At 37.7% G+C, this 23,649-nt stretch overlaps 1 protein-coding gene across 5 annotated transcripts; it reads right to left on the bottom strand.

Moving 5' to 3' along the window:
• Positions 1 to 305: 305 nt before the first annotated feature.
• On the bottom strand, positions 306 to 23,630 carry LOC127428049 (RNA-binding motif, single-stranded-interacting protein 1-like). 5 transcript variants are annotated; one of them, XM_051676074.1, is made up of 14 exons: positions 23,329 to 23,630; positions 15,908 to 16,089; positions 10,382 to 10,440; positions 9,674 to 9,765; positions 8,030 to 8,187; positions 7,808 to 7,887; positions 7,534 to 7,649; positions 7,245 to 7,291; positions 5,690 to 5,789; positions 5,547 to 5,597; positions 4,386 to 4,496; positions 4,197 to 4,277; positions 4,011 to 4,092; positions 306 to 2,719 (listed from the first exon to the last, which is right to left on the bottom strand). In XM_051676074.1, exons 1-13 carry the CDS (start codon positions 23,377 to 23,379, stop codon positions 4,015 to 4,017), a joined length of 1,206 nt encoding a protein of 401 aa, XP_051532034.1. In that variant the 5' UTR covers positions 23,380 to 23,630; the 3' UTR covers positions 306 to 2,719; positions 4,011 to 4,014. The 5 variants fall into 5 exon arrangements, with proteins under 5 accessions (XP_051532034.1, XP_051532035.1, XP_051532037.1 ...); XM_051676075.1 differs by having other exon boundaries at positions 4,011 to 4,089; XM_051676077.1 differs by having other exon boundaries at positions 5,690 to 5,777.
• Positions 23,631 to 23,649: the final 19 nt, after the last annotated feature.

The raw sequence follows: 23,649 nt of genomic DNA, 5'->3' as shown, positions 1-23,649 counted from the left end.
TCTTGTGCATGATCCCTGCACAGAGAACTAAAATCCTTCAAGATTCCTGCAGAACTTTAATGAGGGGTGTCAAGAGCCATGCTTGTGCTTGAAGTAGGCTACAGTATGTTTTTGGAACGAGCGCTGCTCATTCACATTGAAGCATGCACCACATGCTGTCTTTTTTATTTATTGATAGACAGATTTAAATCACAGCCTTTCATGGTTTAATAATCGCACTAGGTCAGTGGTGATTCATTGTGCAGCCCTAACACAGACGCAAAACACAACTGAAATCATGCAATTACAAATCAAACACAGGAAAACAAGTTTGAGCTCTTTTAATTCAAAACGTTTTTTCTTTCCACAACAGAAAAAAACAGAAATAAAAAAACCCCAAAAACTTTTAAATAAAAAATGTGAGAAAAATAGAAAAGGAGCACAAAGCAATTTTTTTTTTTTTTTTTTACATTTCTGGACGTGCAAGTGGCATATGTTCAATAAAACAATTTTTAAAAATTCAACATTTTATCAACAGTCCTGTATTGACATACTGCGTGAAGGATTGCTGTTCTAAAATATTTACTTTGACAGCTGAAATAAAGAAACTGTATCTGTCCAATGTAACTATGATTTTCTCCTTTGCACCTTGATAAAATTTCACTTTGGTTGTTCAGATCAGGCCTCTAAAGGTGAAGAGGCTACAACAAACAGAAATTTCCAGAGAAGGTAGTTCATATGGATTTTTGGAAAAACCTAACAAACAAAAAAAATGCAGGAAAAAAAATAAACAAGCCTCTCTTTTACTGCATCTATCAGGAAGAAACTGGACAAAAACATGAGGAAATTCACACAATCAAGCTAAAATCGTCACAATATAATGTGAAAAAACAAACAAACCAACAACAGAAAGACATTTAGATACAAAACCTTAGATGTTTTATTAGAGGAAGACAGACACATTAAAGATGAAGTTCTGCATGAAACCAGCTCCAGAGCCGGTGTTCTAACACCTGACTGGACAGGATAGACCTGCAACCTGACCAGTCAGACAACAGATACAACTCTGAGGTAGATCTAAGGCCAAGCTGACCTGGACATCTAAATACACAATCACACATAGACACACAATTCTGCTTAACTAACTGTATTAGAGACGAAAGGCTTGCTTAGAAACGTGTTACGAACCTGTGATTAAATCATCCCTCCATCCTGCTCAGAGAACACATTTATAAAAACTAGATTAAAGCTGAGAGCCAAAAAAAAAAAAAAAAAAAAAAAAAAAAGAAAAGAAAAGAAAAAGAAAGAAACATTTCCAAACCACCATTCAATTTGACCATTCCCCGTCTTTGCAGTAGTCCATACTATTGGGAAGTCTTCAATAGCAGGCAGAAAAGGTCTTTGGTGGGAAGTGTCATAGTTGCCTTGAAATTGTGTTTTTTTTGTTTTGTCTGATTTTATAATAGTGAAGAACTGATTAATTACATAGCTGATTCGGAAACTTAGTGGTGTCTGTTTTCTGAAACGTATTCTCTGCAAATCTGTGCTATAATACAAATGTAGATCTAATGTACATAATGAATGCTGTTACCAATATTTTCGGAATTTACAGAGAGAGCTGAAAATATACAGGTATATATTTTTTAATTGACTTGCAAAGTATAAAAAGTCACTAATATTCTTTTAATTTGGAAATTTATTTATTTCTACCTATAGAAACATTGCACATCTGCCTTGTTTGGAGAAATCCTGATGTGTTGTTATATATATATATATATATATATATATATATATATATATATATATATAAAAAAAAGCTAAACAAAACAAAAAATACATGTAAAAAAATGGCAACAAAAAGAAAATCACTATCAGCCTATGAACATCTTTCCCAAATCCACAATATCCCTTTTATTATCCCCACCCACACATACCTCAGCTAGTTTGACCCCACCCACTTTAACCCAAACAGTCATGCCCACCTCCCACTAAGCCCCGGCCTCCCCGATCTTCATTTGCTTCTATATCTACCTAAACACTTTACACATGGATTCAATAGAAAGACTCATTCACAAAAGACACGCAGTCCCTGAAACAAAACACCTTTGATTCAGAGTAAAATTCAAAAAAAGGAAAGTCTTTGTTTTTAGAGTCAGGTGTAAGAAGGACCAATAGCCAGCAAGCATTGCATCAGTCAACCTAAACCCCACCCTAAAAGGTAAATATTTTAACTGCTAAAAAGGCAAAGAGTGGAAGACCAAAAGCAGACAGAAACCTCTTCATTTTGACTGCAACAGCAAAAAATCTTTTCATGTCTGTTTGAGAAACAGTTTGTAAAAACTTAATAAAAACCTTATTTAAAAACGTCATGCATGTCATCAAGTTCACTCACTACATAATTCACAGACATGGTCTGTGTAAATAGTCTTGGTAAAAATAAGCATTTGTCAACTTCTCCTTCCTCTTTCTAGCAAAATAAATCTCTGCCCCCTTCTTTGTCCACAGATAGTGTAACATTGCCTTGTCTTGGTTTGGTGGAGAAAACATCTGCACTTTCAAAAGAGTTTTCTGAGGTTTCCTGTTTATTGCTCGTGTCAGTCGATTAAATCATGGACAAATTTTCTGGAACCCATGCACGAGCGTCACTTCCTGTCTGATGTCACTTTCTCTAAGAGAAAGCAAAAGCTGTTACCATAGTAACCCTTTGCAGATCGTCTGGCTCTGATCTCAGACAATTAACCTGTAACAAGAGAAAAATACAAATTAGTCAAATACCACTATTTAACACTAAAGAGGTGAATCTCACAATGAAATATCCGGGTCATGATATCTCACCCTAAAATTAAAAGGAAAAAAAAAAGAGAGAAAAAAATAAAATCTATTTTGTATAAAGTAAATGAAGCCTATTGTTCTCAATAATTCTCAACAGATTGTCATTACTGTAATACAGTAATAAAAAGTCTTATTGTCCAGACAGAATAATCTGATTTAAATCCACATTAAAATCACAATAAATTGAAGGCAATACAAAAAATACTGCCATAATGTATAAATACAACTGAGATAACATTAGAGTAATGAGAATTAGAATTTTTTTTTTTTTTTTTTTGCATTTCAGTAATGAGAATGTGCTTAAAGGGATAGTTCACCCAAAAATTTAAATTCTCTCATTGTTTATCTTTCTTCTGCAGAACGTAAAACAAAGATTTTTAGAAAAATGTCTCAGCTCTGTAGGGCCATACAATGCAAGTGAATGGTGACCAGAACTCAGAAGGTCCAAAAAAGCACATAAAGTCAGCATAAAATTAACCCATACGACTCCAGTGGTTAAATCCATAACTTCTGAAGTGATATGATAGGTGTGGGTGTGAAACAGATCAATAATTAAGACCTTTTTTACTATCAATCTCTACCTTTGACCAACCCCAACCAGTAGATGGCTGAATGTGAAAGTGAAAGTGTAGATTTTCAGTACAAAAGTACTTAAATATTGATCTGTTTCTCAGCAACACCTATCACATCACTTCAGAAGATATGGATTTAACCACTAGAGTTTTATGGATTACTTTTATACTGCTTTTATGTCCTTTTTGGACTTTTAAAGTTCTGGTCACCATTCACTTGCATTGTGAGGACCTGCAGAGCTGAGATATTCTTCTAAAAATCTTTGTTTGTGTTTTGCAGAAGAAAGAAAGTCATACACATCTTAAATAAGCTTATTTTTTTAAAAGCAAATATAATTTCAGATTTTTTTCTTATGATTTTGGGGTGAAATATGACCTGAACATACAGTTTGTTTTTTTTTAGAAAATTTACCTATGGACACTCATGCGATTCAAAATCATTTTAGGGCTAGGACTTAACCTAATTTAGGTTTGGAGAATTGAAAATTGAGTATCAATTAACATTATGTGTTAACTAAATGAACAGAAATACAAGAACAGTAAGTGAACTAGAATGACAACAAACAACATTTTTAAATTACTTGGCTCAATTTAAAAAAAAAAATACAATAACTAATAATGAAATACCATTTTATTGCTTGTTGGGTTGGAAAGGGTACGATGAAGGATCGGAAGAGGAGACATCTTGCGGCTGTACACCACTATCCTGCTGAGAGGAACACAGGCAGAAATTATCATTCAGAACAAATGACTTCAAAAATCAAATAATTAAAAGCGGGTTGTAATATAAATGCCATTGATTGTGTCACTGACCTCAGGAGGGATGGCAGCTGGTTGGATGTGGGTGTACTGGGGGATGTAAGCTCCAGGCATTGCTGTGTTGGCAGGAATAAACTGCAGAGGAGCAGAAGTGGATTTATTAAAACACAAGTGATAATATTAAATATTAATTAGCATAGACGCTTATGCCATATTAGTGCAAGCTGCGTGAGAGGATCGTACGGTTGCAGTGCCGCCCAGTGAGAGATGGCCCATCTGCTGGGTGAGGGGAGCCAACATAGTGGACGGCTGCAGTGACATGGGATGCTCCATAGAGGGCGACAGAACTGCTCCCTGGAGTCAAGAGATAAGGGGAGAGAGGAACACAGAGTGAGTGGGAACAAGAGAGTCCAACAATCATACTTGCCCAAAGCAGAGACAAATATGAGAAAAAAACAAATACAAAGATAAATTCAGAAATGGACATACATTTTCACTCAGATGGGTGAATTCATTTTACAGTTGCGCCTACTTTGCACAGCATTTCAGTGAAAAAAACCTGTGTCTTATGCATTAACCACCAACAAACAAGTTTAACCAGGCACTAAATGCGCTAAAATAGCGCAGCAAGCAAGTATTAGGACTGTCAATCGATTAAAGTTTTTAATTGAATTAATTACATGATATGGCAATTTAATCGCATTAATAAATATTTGCTGAGAAAGGCCCTCAAATAACAAATAATTTGATATATAATTCAATATATAATGATTAAATGATCATAAATAGTGATTTTATTTTAATTATAAATATAATATATATTATAAAAATAATAATTCAGATAATTAAAATGATTTACACTATTGTGGCAGACCTGCAAAGCATTTATAAGACGATACAAAAAGTGGCTTTTGAATTCATCAATCTGTCAGAGACTGATTTATTTTACAACACTTTTAGGTCGAAGTCTTAAGTTTAAAGTAGTTTGTAACTTAGAAAAACACATCTTGAGATCCCTACATTCAGAATTGCTCCCGGTCCAGCTGTGTTTGAATGCAAAACGCATTCTCATCTTGTGCTGTCACTAGTGTCAAGCAAGCCTGAGTGTTGTTTGTAGTCTAGACAGTGCGTGCAAATAAACACTTTCATCTGGTGCAAATCATTCTTTGTAAATTCTGGCTACATAGGGGCAAAAGCAGGACATACTACAGATGATTCACTCTACTCATTACACACACACACAAACACACACACACACACACACACATTCTCACTGACTCATGCGTAAACAGTGTTATTTGTGAGTCATCTGTTTCGAAGGAGGGGTGAAGAAGAAAAGGAGAGGGCAACTAAGACATCCAAAGCTAAGTAAAAGCGAGAGAAGGCAGTATATTTTGGCCTTACCGGATGCTGCATGATGTAAGGCTGATGTGGCATCCATGAGGGATTCTGTACCTGGAGAAACACACACAGACACACGGATGTTAGATCAGGGAGCAGGTGCTTGTGAAAAGCACTCACATCAACACAGCGGAAGGATGAAGTACCTGGTAAGTAGAGATGGGAGAGATATATGCAGACACTCCTGGTTGAGCCATTAATCGGTTACCCATAGGATAAGGAGCAGCATAGTACCTGTGAAACACACTTTCATCAAGGTACAATGTTTTTGAGGCTCTATACAACATTTAAACATTTGCTTTTTAATGGTAATTGCACAATTTAAGCACAACCCAAAACATGTGGGCAAATTATCAGTACAAGACAGTGTAAACTTTAATAGTACAAACCAATAAGAAGCTCTCTCCTTAAAGGGGTAGTTCACCCAAAAATTAAAATTCTCTCGCCATGTACTCAACCACATGCCATCTCATATGTGTATGCTTTGTAGGTCCATACAATGCAAGTGAATGGTGATCAGACGTTTGAAGCTCCAAAAATCACATAAAGGAAACAAAGAAGTAATCCATATGACTCCAGTGTTTAAATTCATATCTTCAGAAGCAATGTAACAGGTGTGGGTGAGAAACAGAACAAAATGTAAGTCCTTTTTTACCGTAAATCTCCACTTTAACTTTCAGATGTGAACGTGAAAGTGAAAGTGGAGATTTAGAATAAAAAAGTTGACTTGTTTTTCTGTTTCTCACCCACACCTATTATGTCGCTTCTGAAGATATCGATTTAAACACTGGAGTCATATGGATTACTTCTTTGTTTCCTTTATGTGATTTTTGGAACTACAAAGGTCTGGTCACCATTCACTTGCATTGTGTGGACCTACAGAGCTGAAATATTCTTCTAAAAATCTTTGTTTGTGTTCTGCTGAAGAAAGAAAGTCATACACATCTGGGATGGCATGAGGATGAGTAAATGAAAGAATTTTCATTTTTGGGTGAACTATCCCTTTAATGTGTTATTAGCTCTCAAACTTACTGAGCTATCTAGCTAGACAGCATTTTAAAAGAACAGTTCAGCCAAAAGTGAAAATTCTGTCAACATTTATTCACCATCATGTCATTCCAAACGTTTCTCTCTTTTGTAGAACACAATAGAAGTTTAGCAGAATCTCTGAGCTGCTCTTTTCCAAACAATGCTGTCAATCTCCAAAAATGACAAAAAAGCAACATTAAAGTACAATATTAAGTTGTATTTTACTGAAAATCTTGCAATACAGTGCACAAGTTGTATGGACTACTTTTATGGCATCGCCATGGTGCCCTTTTGTGCTTTCTAGAGCTTGATAGCCACTGGTCACTGTATGCTTGCATTGTATGGAAAAGAGCAGTGAAAACATTCTTTAGAATGGCTAATTTTGTGGTCCAAAGAAAAGAAAGTCATACAGGTTTGGAACAACATGAGGGTGAGTAAATGATAACAGAATTTTCAATTAATTATTCCATTAATTGGTGCAAAAAATAAGAAATACTCTCTTTCATGTTCCGTTACATTCTTTTGCCTTTAGAATGTGGACTGTTTACATGGGTTTGTCTTTATTTTAGGGCACTAGGTGTCGGGTGAAGAGACTATAGATTATAGGGTATTAAAGATGGCAGTGAAGACAAATGTAAGACAATTTAAGACACATTCAAGCAGATTTCTTACCCATTCTGAAGGGCGGTATTAGGGTCATATGTCAAGGTCATTCCGCTCTAGAGGAAATGGAAGAAAAGAGTTGAGCACAGCTGACTTCATAAACATTATAAATGATAGTTTTGCTTTTTATATTTAACAGTTAAAATATGTTAATAATTATGTTTAATTCTAGAAAAATGAAAACCAAACAGAGCGTGACGTATTACAGTATGTCATATATAATTAACACGAACAGCTCATTATGCTTCTGGGCACAAACACAAACATACATAAACACACATTTGGAAACAGGACTTACTAGTCTCACCTCCGTGTCTCGCGTCCAGGTTCTGCCGTTGGGGATGTATTTCGCCTGACTCTGTCTCTTCTTCTGCCCACCATCAGCAAACTTACACAGCAGTGGCTCTGAAGCACCTGTCTCACACACACACACACACACACACACACACATAAACACACACAATTATACTTACTGTACTTATGACTGACAATAGCCAAAATTTTGTCTATAATCTATTTATAAGCAAGAAAGAAAGAAAGAAAGAAAGAAAAATAATATGCTGGATATTTACCTAGCATTCCAGAAGAGGACTTAATGAACTTTCCGTTGAAGTGAGAGATCACGGCATCACACTTCTCTGTAGACTCCATCCTGAGAGAGGTAAGACAGGTATATTTAAAAACACATTCACATAGAGGAATGGTTTATAGACTAAATGACCCCATTTCACACATGAGCCACCGTACATATACACAAAATCAGTACCCAGATGATGCCATGAATTCTCACTGACCTGGCAAAGCCCACTCCCCGGCTCACTCCATTAGTGTCGCGGAGGATTCTGGTGGAGACAACCTGTCCAAAGGGTTTGAGGAGGTTCTCCAGCTCCTGCTCATCCATAGATACAGGCAGGTTGGACAGGTACAGGTTTGTCGGGTCCTGCTCTTGTTGCTGAAAACATAAAACACACGGCATAGTCTTTAGTATGTGCAGGGCTGCAACTATCTTAAACATTGAGAGGGTCATGCTCCTTGAGGCACTGGAGGCAGTATATATATCTTCTGTCTATGCCATGATTTAGTGCATAACTACTTTGTGATTCCACAACACAATTCTCTACTTGCACCTCAGCTAACTGATACTTGTGTATTTAAATATGACATTTGATTGGCTGAAGGCAGAATCTTAGCTAGCTATTCTAGATGCATCAGTAGAAATGAGGGAGCGGCAGGATGAGACGTCAACATTCCTTAACATGTGTGCGTCAAACATGTTTACACAGTACACACGCACACACCTAACAGAGAAGTGGGAGAATAATATGCTGACAGCAGGGAGGAAGAGGAAAAAGAGGGCAGATTAAAAATTGAAGATGCTGGCAGAAACGCTCAGCAGAACCTGGGAGAAGGTCACTGCAGGATTGTTACACGCATACTTCTCTGTCACACTAAAGATACACAGGAAATGTGTGCGTTTGTGTGTGTGTGTGTGTGTGTGTGTGTATACGTATGACAAAATTATCCCCAGAAGTGAGCTAAATCTGACAAAACCTCATTTTGTAAAAATTATTCATTATTCATATTCAAATTATTTGGGCTAAATTCCACAAATATCCACATTTACTTTATTACAAGTATATCGTTATAAGCAGCACAATAATATAACATGCTACTTCCAAAATGAACGTTCTCCAACTCGGCAAACGAATGAATCACTAAATAAATTAACGAATGGAACTTGCTTCACCAGACTCACGCTTGTCAGTCTTCCATGATTTTAGTTTAGGGATAGTTCACCTAAAAATGAAAATTCTTAGTTCAGTTCAATGAAAGAATATTCATTTTGGGGTGAACTGTCCCTTTAACTTGTAGCCTATATTTAGCTGGACAGTCACTGTAGTCCTAAACACTGAGACTGGAAAAATGACATATGCCTAAATTAACGTTGGTAAAGCATGAATAATGTATCCCATGTGTAGCTGGGTTTCTTACGGTTCTTTTCTGATAAAACGGTCAATGGCCATGAACTGCAATTTTTAATCACTAAAAATGTTGTTAATGGCCATATCAAATTATCAATGTAGAATGCCATTCTCAAACGAACACACAAAACTACTCTTATCATATGCTGTATCGGCTGATGCTTTAAGACTAGGTACTTGGTTCTTGTATCAACCTTCAATAATTGGTATCGGTGCACCACCTAGCACTTATTATTAGCTTTATATAAATACAACAGAAGTCTATGGTATAACCTAATTTAGATGTGAGAAAACATGTGTTTGTGTATATGTTGCTGGATGAGAAAAAGGAAGAGCGAAAAAAAGGAAAGGGAAAGAAGCAAGAAAGTGAGAGAATGATCATCACTATTTCCTGAATCGACATTGCATTAACTAGATACCCAGGAAAAGGAATGATGTCATTAATGGTTCACTCACCTTGGCCATCTGAGCCTGAACTCCGCTGGTCTTTAGTGCTGCAACGGCTTTTTGCGCTGACACAGGACTGTCAAAATCCACAAACCCATATCCTACAGATAGGACACACTGTATCAGCACACATCATCTAATCTAAAATCACCCCCTAGACCACGTATGATTTTGTGACAATTCTGATTAATTTTGAGGGTCACACAATCAACCATGACTGAGGTCTTTAAAATTATATCATGACTAACTGAGGAACTGTGGAATTAGCATGGTGTAATGATGTTATCAGATGGTAACACCATTATACTTTGATAAATACTATGGTTCTGAATGATTACCATATTCATAAACCATGGTATTTCAAATAATTTTGAACTTGTAGCCTATGTATATAAGATGTCACTGGAATCTTATTACATCACATCTGGTTAGGACATGGTGTTATGATAATAATAGAAAAAATTACAAAATGTTCAAATGATGTAAAAACTGTAAGAGGATATTTGATAGTCAATGAGCTTTTCTTTAGTATACTGTTTGAATATCTTTGTTTTGACTTATGTCAGCAATAGTCAGCCTATCGTTCTTATACTGCGATGTACACCATGTATTATAGTTTGATGCAATTCCTAAAAACCAGTACCTACCAAAGCCAAGTTTTAGACCTGGACCCTGGTTACACATGTAGACAAGAAAGAACAATATTACATGACAAACCTTTGCATTTGTTTGTAGTCTTGTCAAGAATGGCTTTGGTGGACACGATTTTACCATATCTGCTTACAGAGAGAGCCGAGAGGGAGGGGGAGAGAGAGAGGACAATAAAGCAAAAGTTAAACACAGGCTGAGCCCGCTGAGTCGGTCTGTATGTAAAATGACACAACAGTGCAGGAATTCATGACCTGCAGGACATTAAACACAAGATCTACGATAATCCCTGAGCCTCGAAAAAATAACACCACCAAAAGAGCTCTCCAAGACTTTTTTAAACACATTTATTTCAGAAACAAAGAGCTGCTTGTGACAAAATCATCCACAGACACTTGACACCGTCAGTCTAGCAGTTTTAAAGAGCCGCTGTGTGACAGATGAGGACTGAGCTGCTTTAATGGAGTGTCCATGAGAAACCTGTTATTACAGCACAAAAAAATCACCAGAGTTCAAAGAAAACGCTTGCCTTAGCTTGTGTGTGTGTATGAAGAGACTCCTCGATAATAGTGCAGTGAACAAGGGATGAATAGTTTAAGTAAATGCACTGCATTATTTTTGTCTTGTTTTGTAGTAAAAATATTTAAATATTCTTAAAGCTGAAATATGTCATTTCTGCACCACTAGTGCATCAAAATAGCTTTCTGAATACATCCCTCCTTTGACCATTGATCAAACAAAGAGATAGCTCCACCCACAACTCACACCACTGGTTGAGTAACATTGTTGGGGCGGGACTAAGCGTGTCACTCTAATCAAGCAGGAATTTTTGGGTGCAAGTGGGTTGGTGAAACCGCGCATGGAAAGTGTTAATGAATTGGGTCATGTGACATTTAATTCTGAGGTTCTTCTCTGGTTATTGAACCATCTGCTTCCTGTTATATATTTCATTTCCTGTCAAGCAACATTGTTATAAAGGAAGACCTGTCCATTCATAAGAATTTGGTAGTGTAAATGGGCTGTATATAATTAGAAGAATAGAAATATGGACCATTTGTGTCTTTTGCGCAATAACTATGTCCTTGCTGTGAACTCTCTGCCATTGTTCGAGTGCTATGGTGTTTAGCGGTGAAACACTACAGAGGAAGTTTGTGTTTCCTCCCGCCTCTGGACCACAATGTGTTCTGTATCCTCCTGTCTCACCTGCGGTCTTGATGGTGTTATGGGACACCTGACATTTTTTTTTTTTCTGCTCTACCATTGTTAATTGTTTTATACTGTATGTTTCTCTGTTTAATTTTTATACAGCATTCTTGAGCTTTGGAAAGGCACTATACAAATTAAACGTATTATTATTATTATAATTATTGATCTACTGACACACAAATCATGGATTTAAAAGTGATTGATAGCTCCTTAATATCATCTGTTGGTGGAGTTTAAACTTTGCGCCAAGATTAGGCGTGGTTCTCAGACGTCTTAGCGCAATTACCTATTACCTACCAGGAAAATAGCAAATTGCGCTTTGCGCCACTTCATTAACATAAAATACACCCACAGTTTGCACGCATGCACCCACAGATAGCTCAAACACTCCCACCCATGCCAACTTGCACTTTGTGCTAGCACAAAAAATGCACTTAGAATTAGCGCTTATATGAAAATTGGATAAGACGTGGGCATTGCGCTATGCCTAGCACGGTCACGAAAATAGAGCCCTCCTTAAGAAAATGTTTTTTTTTTTTTTTGCAGTGTGGCTATATTTGAAATGGAATATTACTGTGCTTCCTCTATACTGCACAGTATGCACTGTATACTGCCCTATATTTGTTAAAAATAGTATGTGAGGCAGTACAAATTATTCAACAGTAAAAATTTCAAACAGTAGTCTGGTACATTTTTGTCACCTAACCTCATCACGATGCACATGCACTACCACTACACCAGGGCATTGACATGACTGCTTCTCAACTCAAGTGCTTGTAGAGTGAAAAATAAATGTATTCAGATTTCTGCAGGATTAGATTTATTGACGTCTCTGTCATGAAGGCTGTGCAGTAAAGAGCTATGAGAGCAGTGCTGACTGGTAAAGGCTATTTTTCATTCACCTTTACCGAGAGCTGCTTTTTCAAAGTAGAATTTAACTACTGTCATATATTTTGCATTAAAATTCTCCCATTGAGGAATGAATAAATGATTATTCATGCGCAGTATGACATTCACCAGAGCTGCAAAAGCAAACACTAAATATTTTGGAGCGTGTCCCATGCCGTGACACAAGGGAGGGAAAAGCGGAGCCAATCACATTTCACACACAGATCACAAGACTCCACACACCAGAGAACCATATGACCTTGGCCTTGACCCATGCGCTCCAGCGGCGAGGGCCCGTTTCCTGCCCCCACCAACAGAATTCCGACAACAGCTCCCAAAGCAACGCTGTATTTCAGCCTGATGTGGATCAAGGCAAATCAATCCACCGATCTAGCCTGAACGGTCACTCACTGTGATTAAAACAGCTCAGAACAACGAGGTTACAATGTCACCACAATACCTCAGAGCTGAATAGACACATTCCTTATGGTGTTTAACCAAGATATAGGGCTGGTTCTAATAAGCATAAAGTCAGTGGTATTGTGTCCACAGTTTGAATGTACATATGACCTCAACTTCACTTTTAACCAGGACACAAGCCAAGAGGATTATGGGCCAACCCCCAACTGACTCTTTACAATCAATTTGAAGGATTACCATAGCAATGGCTGGTCTACTGGGGGCAGCAAGTGGTAAATTTACCCATTGTGAAAATGTCTAAATAGAATACACACGGGATCAGGACGCCTACACACAAACAAGCACATATATTTGTCTAGATCAAAGATATTATACTGATATGTGAAGGATTACATAATAACATTGCCTGTACCAATACTAAGTATGCCATTGTGTTAAGCAGCGTAACAGCAGACTCACAACAGTTTGGGGGAACTAAGCAACGAGTATTTAGAAACGAAACCCAAATGATGTCTGCAGATCTAATCAACATGTGACTTTTCCTGCTCTAATAACTGCTGAATCATGGCTGTTGGCCTGCTACAGGCAGTGATCAAACCTGAGCTGACAAACACATGTTGTTGATGTGTGCGATGAGCTCCAGTGGGTGACACGTGAAGAACTCGTGTAGCATAAAGACGGAGAGAGAGAGAGGGTTGGACAAATCTTTGATATGAATAGGGCCACTGCAAGTAAAAAAGATTACCTTGTCCTAAATGACGCCCTACACTCTCTTTACACTATTTACACTATAGGCCTACACTATGCGCTCCATCATATAATGTATGAATTTTCAAAGTGTAGGACTGTCCCAGATGTAACATTACTAGTTTTTTACTATACAGAAGCATTTGCACGCATGCGATGTGTTGCCGCTAGCTTTGAACTCTGTTCAACACTTCTATCTCAAATAATGTGCATATTCAAACAGCGGTTGTTGATTGTAAGTTGCTGTCTTCACAGAAGTTTCCGGGTACAGTACATTTTATTTTTTCGTTGCATTTTCAGGGTGAACACACTACTGATACTTACACTACAGAATGGCATAGAATAGTGCAGAAGTAGGCGATTTGGGATGCACCTTTTATTTCACTTTTAAAGAAATAGATCGATCCTCATTACAAATTCAAGTGATTTATTGAAATAATGAGGTATTTAAATAACCTACAAATTATATATTGTCTTTGGTCAAAATACTGAAATAGCATACTACTCTTGCTAGCCTATTTCTGCAATATCACCCTCGGTTTTTAGCATCCCTTTTTTGACTTAAGATATAGTATTTATATAGAAGAGTTAAGATTTTGTATTTGCAAAATTTGCAAAAAAACAATAATTTTTATTCCAAGAGGATTACAGGACACCACTCGCTGAATCAAGACTCAGTCGCATTTACCTTTGCACATCAAAATACAGTCATCTCAATGGGAATTTGCCAACCTGGTCTCATAGTAACATAGTAACGTCACTCAAATCATGATTTAAATGGCTGATTATGACTTTATAAATATGTATTTTTCTCTCTATTACTCAGAACCTGCTATTTTATGAAATATATACACACTTTTACTCAAACACATCTTCTGAAAAACTATACATTGTAATGCTTTTATTACAGACTCACCTACATATAAACACTTATTCCAGTACACATAGCTTGCACAATAGCTCACCTGATAGGGCACTGGACTAAGAGTCAGAGGACCACTATTCAAGTCCAGCCATGAACTCAAGATGACACTTGACATTACAGAGTCATAGATAGAAGCAGCATGAAATACATTTTGCTTCTGCATATTAAAACACTGATGGTTAGATTTTGGCATTGATAAGGTAAGGATGTCTTTTTTAACTTCTCATATATATTTTAAAACACTAATGGTTATGTTTAGGCATTGATTTCGTAATGATGTCATTTTTAAACATCTCATTTATACTTTAAAACACTATTGGTTAGGTTCAGGCAAATGTTTTAGGTTAGTGAGGTATGTTTTAAAAAAGATTATCTAAAATTCACCTTGAAACCACATCTGAATATGTCACAGTTTTACTTGCTTTTGGCACCCCGAGCTGGACATTTCACTGGAAACTTGCAGCCAAACGTGATATACAGCAAGTACATTTTGAATTGCAAAAATGTTGTCATGTTCACATAAATTCCTGGAGACCATGCAGCATGATGCTGGAATTTGCGCGATCAGGAATTTCACCTGATTGGCTTCCAGTGGTGAACAAATTTCCCTACAAGAACTTCACATGGGGTTCAAGTTTAGTGAATTTGACTTGCTTTGACTTCAACTTCAAATTTGCTTAGTTAGGCAGTGACCTCTGTGTGGGTGATGCTTCGTACATGGCAACACTTAATATTCACAATGGACGGGGAAATCATTTTATTGGAGAGGAATTCACTCTCCAAGAGTATAAAGTGCAGCATAAAATAGAGGCTCTTAGCAAGTAGTTTTTATGGGTTTCACACTCCCTTAACATCCGTCCATGTCTTCTTCCCCTGCAGAATATCGCTGTGCAAAGGTAAATGTGACCAAGCCTTTGCACATGCAACGCAATGAGGCTATGAGACAACAATGAAGCAAAATACAGTTCGAAACATTTATTGTTGCATACAGCACACCATTTCACATACTATTTAAAAAAATAGTAGGCACCAAACAACAGTATTCAGTACGCAGTACCTAGTATTCCATTCCAAACATAGCCAATGTGGCTATAATATCATCAACATGGGTGGTGTGGTTTTAACTGGTTATTAGTGGTGTTGTCTTGAAACAAGCTGAATCATGGATGTTTGCAGTGTACTCAAAGGCTCATGAGGGTTATTCCATAACCTGACCTAATTCTGGCAATCTCACACATTCAAGCTGTTAACAGATGCCAACTCTGCTGTGCTATAAAATCTCACACTGAAAGGAAAATAGAAATGACTGGATATATATTTACCACAGACAGGTTTAATGCACATCCATGATACCAACTGATAACCTAGGTGAATCTATCATAACAGTATATGCTGTTTTAAACACTCACGGCTGGCAGAGTTTGACCAGGTCATGATCGGTGGTTCCGGGCGGTAACCCGCGGATGTAAAGGTTTGTTTTGCTGAGTTGCTCCCAGCCAGTTGTGCTGCTGCTGCTGCTGCTGTTGTTAGTGCTGCTGTTGGTGCTTGGGCTGGGCGGAGCCATGGGGAGAGTGGGCGGAGCAACAGGAGGCTGTCATGGGAGGGGAACAAAGATTTAATTGAATTGACAGAAAAAAAAATGCATGAAATAACTCATATTTGGCACTGAAACTTTTTGAAACTTTTGTTCATATTTGGCGCTGAAACTTAAAAAGAGTTCTCAAAAATAAACAACAGATAGATATTTTACTAGTGGTCAACCAATTTGGGTTTTTTAATGGCCATTGCTGAGGAAGAAGGAAATAACAACAGTGCACACAGTTGTTTAGCAAACACGGATGGCATTTGTGCATTAGCATTTTGCCACAAAAGACCGAATCAAACCAATTGTACCTACAGTACACAGTGAATATGACATTTACTGCGCACACTAGTGCGGATCCAGCGGGCAGCAATCTCTTGACAGCTTTCAGTTTCTACAATTCTTCCCGAATTGCCTGTTTGGAGCGTCATGGGCTGACCATCTTCTCTTGCAACATTTGTGTAACGGGAGCCAGCTGGTACGCGATAGCGGTGCGGTATGTGTAAACCTCACTCCCCTGGCCTCAAGAGATGCACTAGCGACTGACGCTAAGAGGCTGTAGCCTTTAGCCTCCTCATTAGTGCTCCCACCTCCCATGCCGGCTGACCCCAGTTCGAATCCCACTCAGAGCGGATCGAGCAGAACCGGTTACATTCGCGAGTCACAGGGACATTCTATCCAGGCTGATAGAATGCGTGCTCCAGAGGAATACAGTATATGAGCGCTCACAAGAAGAAAACGTTGGATTTGCGCAAGTTTTTTGAGGTTCGTGAATCTGTTTAAACAAGGTATCCGCATTTTGCAGACAGTATATGATAGATGTTTTATTGATATATGCCTTTATATCATAAGACAAGACAGTTAGAAGTTACAGGAAAGTGTTTAGGAGAAAGAGAGAGAATGAAACACATGAGCACTTTAACATATGAGCTCATTCGCATCTATCGCGGTTCTGATATGAGGACCATTTTAATGAGACTGTGTTGCACCCCGTACTATTATTGTAGTTGCACGATGGAATGGGGGAACAAAAGTGATTGGTTGGTCGTTTACATGTCTCTGACAGCTCCTGTACATGCAAGCAGATGATTCTCGGCGCCCTGGAGAAACTAATTGGCCAAACGAGAAAATGTATTGGCCGATGCCAATAATAAAAAAATTCCAAATATTGGCCAATTTATACTAGAGCTGGGAGATTTCGAATTCGAATTGACGTTTTTTTACACGATTTTATTTTTTTTAAATCATGGAATCGAGGTTTTGCATAAAATATTAGCAGACGCTGTAGTTAGATACACTGTCAATCCACCAATGGCTGAATATAAAAGAGAAAACCAAATGTTCACAGCACTCGGCTTGATGCCGCCCTCAATCTGATAAGCTGAACATGTGTGGAAATATGCGTGGCTGCGCGCTACAATGTAACATAGGTTAACAACACGGAGACCAATTTAAAAACCGCTAATATTTCCCGTACGATCGTACAGTGTGATTGTAGGTAGACTTTGTCCATCATGCATGTTTACACCAGCTTAATCAAACAATAACTATGTTCTGTGTAAGTTGTGTAAGTCACGAAGCACTAATCTACATTTTATGAGATGTCAACAGAAATGTATGTGTTTATAATAAATTGTTAGAACATACGTGACAGTTATGGGCGCTTCATAAATCATATAATGGATAGACTATAAATGGGAGAATCATCCACATCTCCTTTTACCATGATGATTCAGATAGATTGCTAATTATTGCTTTGTTCTGTGACGTGTTTCAAATATTGACTGCATTTATAGCCAACATTTAGGAAGTGAAGTGATCATTTTGACAAACAGCGATATCATTTCATTTTGCTGCAATCATGTGCTGACAGCACTGACTGATGTCATTATTTTAAACTGAGCTTTTTGTTTCTCGCGTTTTCAACTACACTGAAATGTTTCTGATATCTGGACTCTATCTGCAGGTGTTTATGGTTATACATACAAATTGATTGATATACAAAAAATACTTTCTAGACAAACATGACTATTTCTAGATATTGCTTTCTAGACAAATTTCGAGATGGACTTGATTTAGATAAAAATAATACCTAAATTGGCTTTGAGGTGTTTTGTAGTTTTCTTATTTTATACTATTATTTCTGAAAATCAGTGTTATTTTAAATAAATCAGATTTTCATTTATTTACTTTTATGCTGTTGACAACTTTTTGTGTGTTGCACTTTTTTTGTGCATTTCTGTTACACACCTTTGTTTTCTGTAATGAATCTTTTTTTTCTTTTTTTCGAAACAGGTTGCCGTGCATTCTAATAAGGAACATGTTATTTTAATCATGTCGGAGTTTCTTTTTTGAAAAATACCATGTAGGAAAATCGAATCGAGAATCGTAAATCGTTCTTAAGTTTTTTGCCATATCGCCCAGCCCTAATTTATACTGGCCGACCACTACATTTTATGGTAATGTTCTCCTGTGAAACTGAAATACAGCACCAAACATAGGTCAACATGAAATCAAAATTGACCAAAATGTACTTAATACACGTTCCTGGTATTTAGGGCTATCAACAGGGCTGATTTTTACATTTATGTTGTCTCCTACATCCACACAAGGGCGCAAGGAGTCAAGATCAATTAGCACCATGTTATAGCTTCTCAGTGCTTCTCAATCGGAAGGATGCAGCCTAGTTAGTCTGGATATCTCGGCTGCCACGTCATCAAGCACCATTGAAGGCGTCTCAATTGTGAGGACACTTGGAAGGCAGCCTCATTTTTCAGCCTTCGTTTGGCTTATTTTGGAAGATGCATCGTGGTCTTCAATCACCCACAATCCTTTGCACAATTCAGATTTTTTTTTTAAAGAAAATAGCGGAAAACAAATCAAACGGATGCGCACCGTCCTGGTGGCTTCCTCCATTTTTACAATGTAGTTGTAGTGCTTCACAAATATTTTTTTTTTCACGCTGTGACCATGGAGTCATAGTGCTGAATGCTGAGGAGAAACCTAGCCTACAGCCTCAGAAGGACTGGTCTAGGAAGGATACAGCCGTAATGGGCTGCAGCCTTTCATTTGAGAAGCACCCATTTTTTATTACAAAGAACATCTAACTGTTAACAAAAGTGCGGAAAATTAATAAAGTCGAAAGATGAAGCTAGTTCATATTACCAAATCTTAGACGGTTCTATGTTAACTTAGTGTTACACAGTAGCCTATACCGGTGCCATAGTAGGCCTTCTACGACGGATTCAAGCTTCATAATTCCAGCGGTCCCAGAGTGTTTTTCATTAAATACAGTTGTGCAGTATGTACATACCTAATGCTTATGCAGCGAGATGCTCATACGTAAGAGCAAACAAAGGCATAGTCAAAACACAACTGCCAAAGACCTCCACCTTGGGGGCCGTTCACTCTGAACACATCAATCTTTTTCCATGAAAGCATGCGCAAGAAGAATGGCTTTGACTGTTGTGCCGGCTCTCATGCGGGGGCAATGTATTTTTTAGACACTGTGTCAATTTAAAAAGAAATTCAGCCTTTAAAATGTGTCTTGAGACATCGCGTTCTGTTTTAAAAGTTGCACTGTGTCTGTTTTAGCCCAAGAATGTGTTTGGTCTGAACGGCCCCATAATTCATCGTCAGTGCTTGGCACACATCCAAAATTCGAATGCTCATTTTAGCATTCAAATGTGCATTTTTATCTTAAATTTGATGAATATTCGAATTTAAATTTGACAGCCTTACTGGTCTTGTAGTTCGTGATTCATTGATGTTTGAGAGTCCTAAGGAACAATCCCTAATAAACTTGCTCCGTCTCTAAAAATGACTGTGTTTTTTTTATGTGTCACCAAGCCCTTTTATGGGATGTAAAAACGCTGTTTCATGTTGACTTTAAAGATACCATACCTGAGTTTCTGCAAAAAACTTCCTTTAATCACTGAGATATCATAAGACAATGGAGCAAAAAGAAAATACTCCCCTCCAACACACTGTGGCAGGGCGACTCTATTCATCATGGTGATATCTTTAACTCTATCTGTAGTGAACTGGTGTTGTTATTACACAGTCAGCCATCGCCAGTGAGTCTACCCACATCCACGGCTCCCTACAGTCTAATTCCCATTAAAGCAAAGCACAAACAGGCCTAGAGGCACAGTCAGCCCTTCAACTTTCATATCAGTCCAATCTACGCATTCTTCCAGAACTGAACGTGTTGGGATTATTTCACTGGGTAAAGTTCCATTTAACTCTGCAGAAATTCATAATGCGGCATCTATTTCTTTCAATGCTTGTCACATGGTTGTGTGCAATGATTAAGATGTGTTTAAAAGGTCACGCAATGATCAGAGCATTTTGTGAAATACAGGCTATGAAAATTAAGTTTTATTCACTTTTTCAGTGCCAGTTGTTCTCAAGAGACAAAATATTTGGTGGGGGGGTTAAAAACAGATGAGATTGACTCATTACCAAATCACAGTACCAAACTCATTTGTTCATTCATACTGTAGCTGTGCAAGTCTTGATTTTCTCAGAACTCTGCTGTAGTAGAGAGGAAGGACTTTTTTTAAGAAAAGATCACATGACGCAGGAGAGCTCTGGGATAAAGGATGTGTGGGCCTCTCGCCCACCCCGAGCAGTGGCCACCACAGCCAACATCACTGACTCACTTCCTGTTCCTTAGTCATTCATTAAAACGGCTCCATTTCTTGCAGCCATCACAAAATGGCTGCCTGTTAAAGATCAGCGGGCAACTGATCACATAACAAAATCACCACAAAAGTGACAGCAAAACCTAATAACAACAAGCAAGTTTAAAGCTCATGCAATTCATACAAACAATGATAATGAGAAAGTATGGCCTATACACACAAGACAATTATGAATGCAGTGCATGTATAGGTGCTTACCGACACGTATTTGTGCATGCATTCATTTTTTTAAGATTTATGCATTTCAATTTTCAACAAAATTCTAACAAACTGAATTGAGCAATCTTAATAATAATAATAATAATAATAATAATAATAATTTACTAAATAAACTAAATAATTTCAGTTTTATTAATTTATTTTAGTTAAAATATTACACTGCACAGTTTGATGGAACTTTGTTGTGAAATTGACATGTTAATCATAAAAATGAGTGTGTATGGGGGTAGTTAACTATAGTTTGGAAACAAAATTTTCCCCAGAAGTTGGCTACATATGATATAACCTCCTTTTGAGAAAATCTGGTGATGCATAAATAAATAATGTGTTTTTATTCTAACCCCCCCCCCCCCCACCCCCTTAGCATTAGTCTGTAGTACTTATAATTAATGTAATGTTAAAACAATTTAAGTATAAAAAAAAGTCTATAGTATATAGTATGTCCCTATTTAGATGGCTAAGTAAACGTGTGTGTGCATGTGCCCCCACCACATTGAAGGCCACCTGACTGTAACTCCATTGGGTTAGTGGGAGTTCTCTGTGTTTTTGACACACTGACCCATTTCCACACGAGTGACCCACACTCGTGCGCTCAGATGAAATTTGACGTGGCCCCATAAGCTTGTTAGTGCCTGTTAATTACTGAGGCAAGAGATCAAGCCACTTTTCCTTCCATTAGGTGCACAACAGCGTGAAAATCATGTGCTGATAGAAGGATAATTTGGAGGAACTTAAAACAGAAATGTAGGGGTGATTTAAAGGAAGGAATGAACCTCAAATTGAAATGAGAAATGTGAAAAGGATGGACAGATGGAGATAATGTCCCAGTTACCGCTGCAATCTGGCAGATGAGTGAAGGAGCTAATAAGCCAGGTCTTCTCACTATCCCTTCTTTTTTTTTTTTCCTTTCAAGATTAAAATCTATTGATTTCAGCTGTATTAAAACTATTCAGAGATTGCCTGGGAACATGTCCAGCTTTATCAATAAGAAAAAATAAGCAAAGTCTTGGGAAGGGTAACCAAGCCATAGATTAAGCAATGGGAGAGAGAGTGGCGGGGGGATTACATTCAATATCCAAGCCATCTCTCATACACTGGGTGTCCCTTGGGTACTGAGCTATGCGCTGTAGTCATCCTAGACCATATGGTTCCTATAAACTGTGAAATGCTGAAGCCCATTAACTTCTGCTGCCTCTATCACAGTCATCGCTCTGAGCTCCACCACATGAGTTCCTATGCAAATGCATGTGTAAATGTGTGATTTCATGTAGCGTGTGTGTGTGTGTGTGTGTGTGTGTGTGTGTGTGTCATCCATAAATGTTCACATTTACAGAACTGGAATGCATATGACAAGCAATGTTTAAATATAATCTCATAAGCCACGCCCACCGCAGGACCACCAACTGCTGGAACCCATCGGATTAGCTCATAAATATTCATTAGGCAGAGATTTTTTCAGAACACACCCAGCAATCTCCTGACACAAGTTGCCATGGGAGACTTTGACCACACTCCCATCCTCACCTCTCTCCACTCATTAACACCAGCTCTGTTAATATTCATATCATTATGAGACATTATACACGTAGCGACCCCTTAAACTGTTCAATAAGACAGGTAATAATTTAATCACAACACGCACATACCAAATAAAATCTTTAAATAACACTTTAGTTAAGTAACACTTTATTACAGTCCCATTTTAATTCACGGACTCTGTGATATCCCAAAGTAGAAAAATAAATAATAATAATAATAATAATAATAATAATAATAAAAAATAAAAAAATATTGGTTTCCTTCCAGTTCCGTCAATAGACTTAAATAAATAGGCTACTACTACATTGTGCAATTGTACAGTAAATGGTGTGTTCTTGTGTAAATAATAATAATAATAAAAGAATTGGTGAGATATCTGGAAATAAGTACACAATTTGAAGTAAAGACCTACTTACAAAAGCAGAATAATTAGTTAACCCGCCTCAATAAAACGAAAATCGAGTAGTGATGTGGGTGTCTAAAACCTAGTCCGCTGCCTACCTATACAGCTCTCTCTCTCTCTTAGGCATCATATGTGCGTGCAACATTTTAAGGCATTTAATGCGTTTCGAGCCACCGGAGCTCAAAAATGTTGCACGCGCGTTGATGATCAGAAATGCTATCTAGTTAGGCAGCTCGCTAGACTTTGAAACACAGCCACTATACGCGTATGTGCGTGCAAGAATAAGAGGAGTTAAATAAATTCTGTCCCAGGTAAAGGATCAACTTACTCACTGTGTGTCCATCCCACAATACCAATCGTAATGTGACTCACTTTACGTACCTGCTTTCGATACGGAGTTCTTACTGGATTGGCCGTATTTGCAAAGATCATCCTGTACTCCCTTGCGTTATCTGACCCAGCGATGTTTAAAAAAAATCTCAAAATCAGACAGTCGATATTGTGTTACAGTACCGAACTGTAAATTTTCCACATCGCACACTTTTAATGCCGGTAATCCGTTTGTGAGCAGAGGAGATTTCGACTAAATAAAAAAGGTCGTTCTTGATCGCTATTCACCGATGATTTATTCCCACCTTCGGTCGTCCTACCAGTTTCGGTAAATCGCCTGGTTCATTGATCTCGGTTCTGTTGCCCGCAGGA

The sequence above is a fragment of the Myxocyprinus asiaticus genome, chromosome 37 (assembly GCF_019703515.2).
Source record: "Myxocyprinus asiaticus isolate MX2 ecotype Aquarium Trade chromosome 37, UBuf_Myxa_2, whole genome shotgun sequence".
Taxonomy (NCBI): Eukaryota; Metazoa; Chordata; class Actinopteri; order Cypriniformes; family Catostomidae; genus Myxocyprinus; species Myxocyprinus asiaticus.
This window is presented reverse-complemented; position numbering and strand designations above follow the sequence as displayed.

Excerpts from the sequence above, each read along its gene's own strand:
- LOC127428049 (XM_051676074.1), bottom strand. The coding sequence starts at position 23,379 with ATGATCTTTGCAAATACGGCCAATCCAGTAAGAACTCCGTATCGAAAG. Across the intron at positions 10,441-15,907 it reads CTGGTCAAACTCTGCCAGCC|ATATGGTAAAATCGTGTCCA; the intron begins GTGAGTGTTTAA and ends CTCTGTAAGCAG. Across the intron at positions 7,650-7,807 it reads GTCCTCTTCTGGAATGCTAG|GTGCTTCAGAGCCACTGCTG; the intron begins GTAAATATCCAG and ends TGTGTGAGACAG.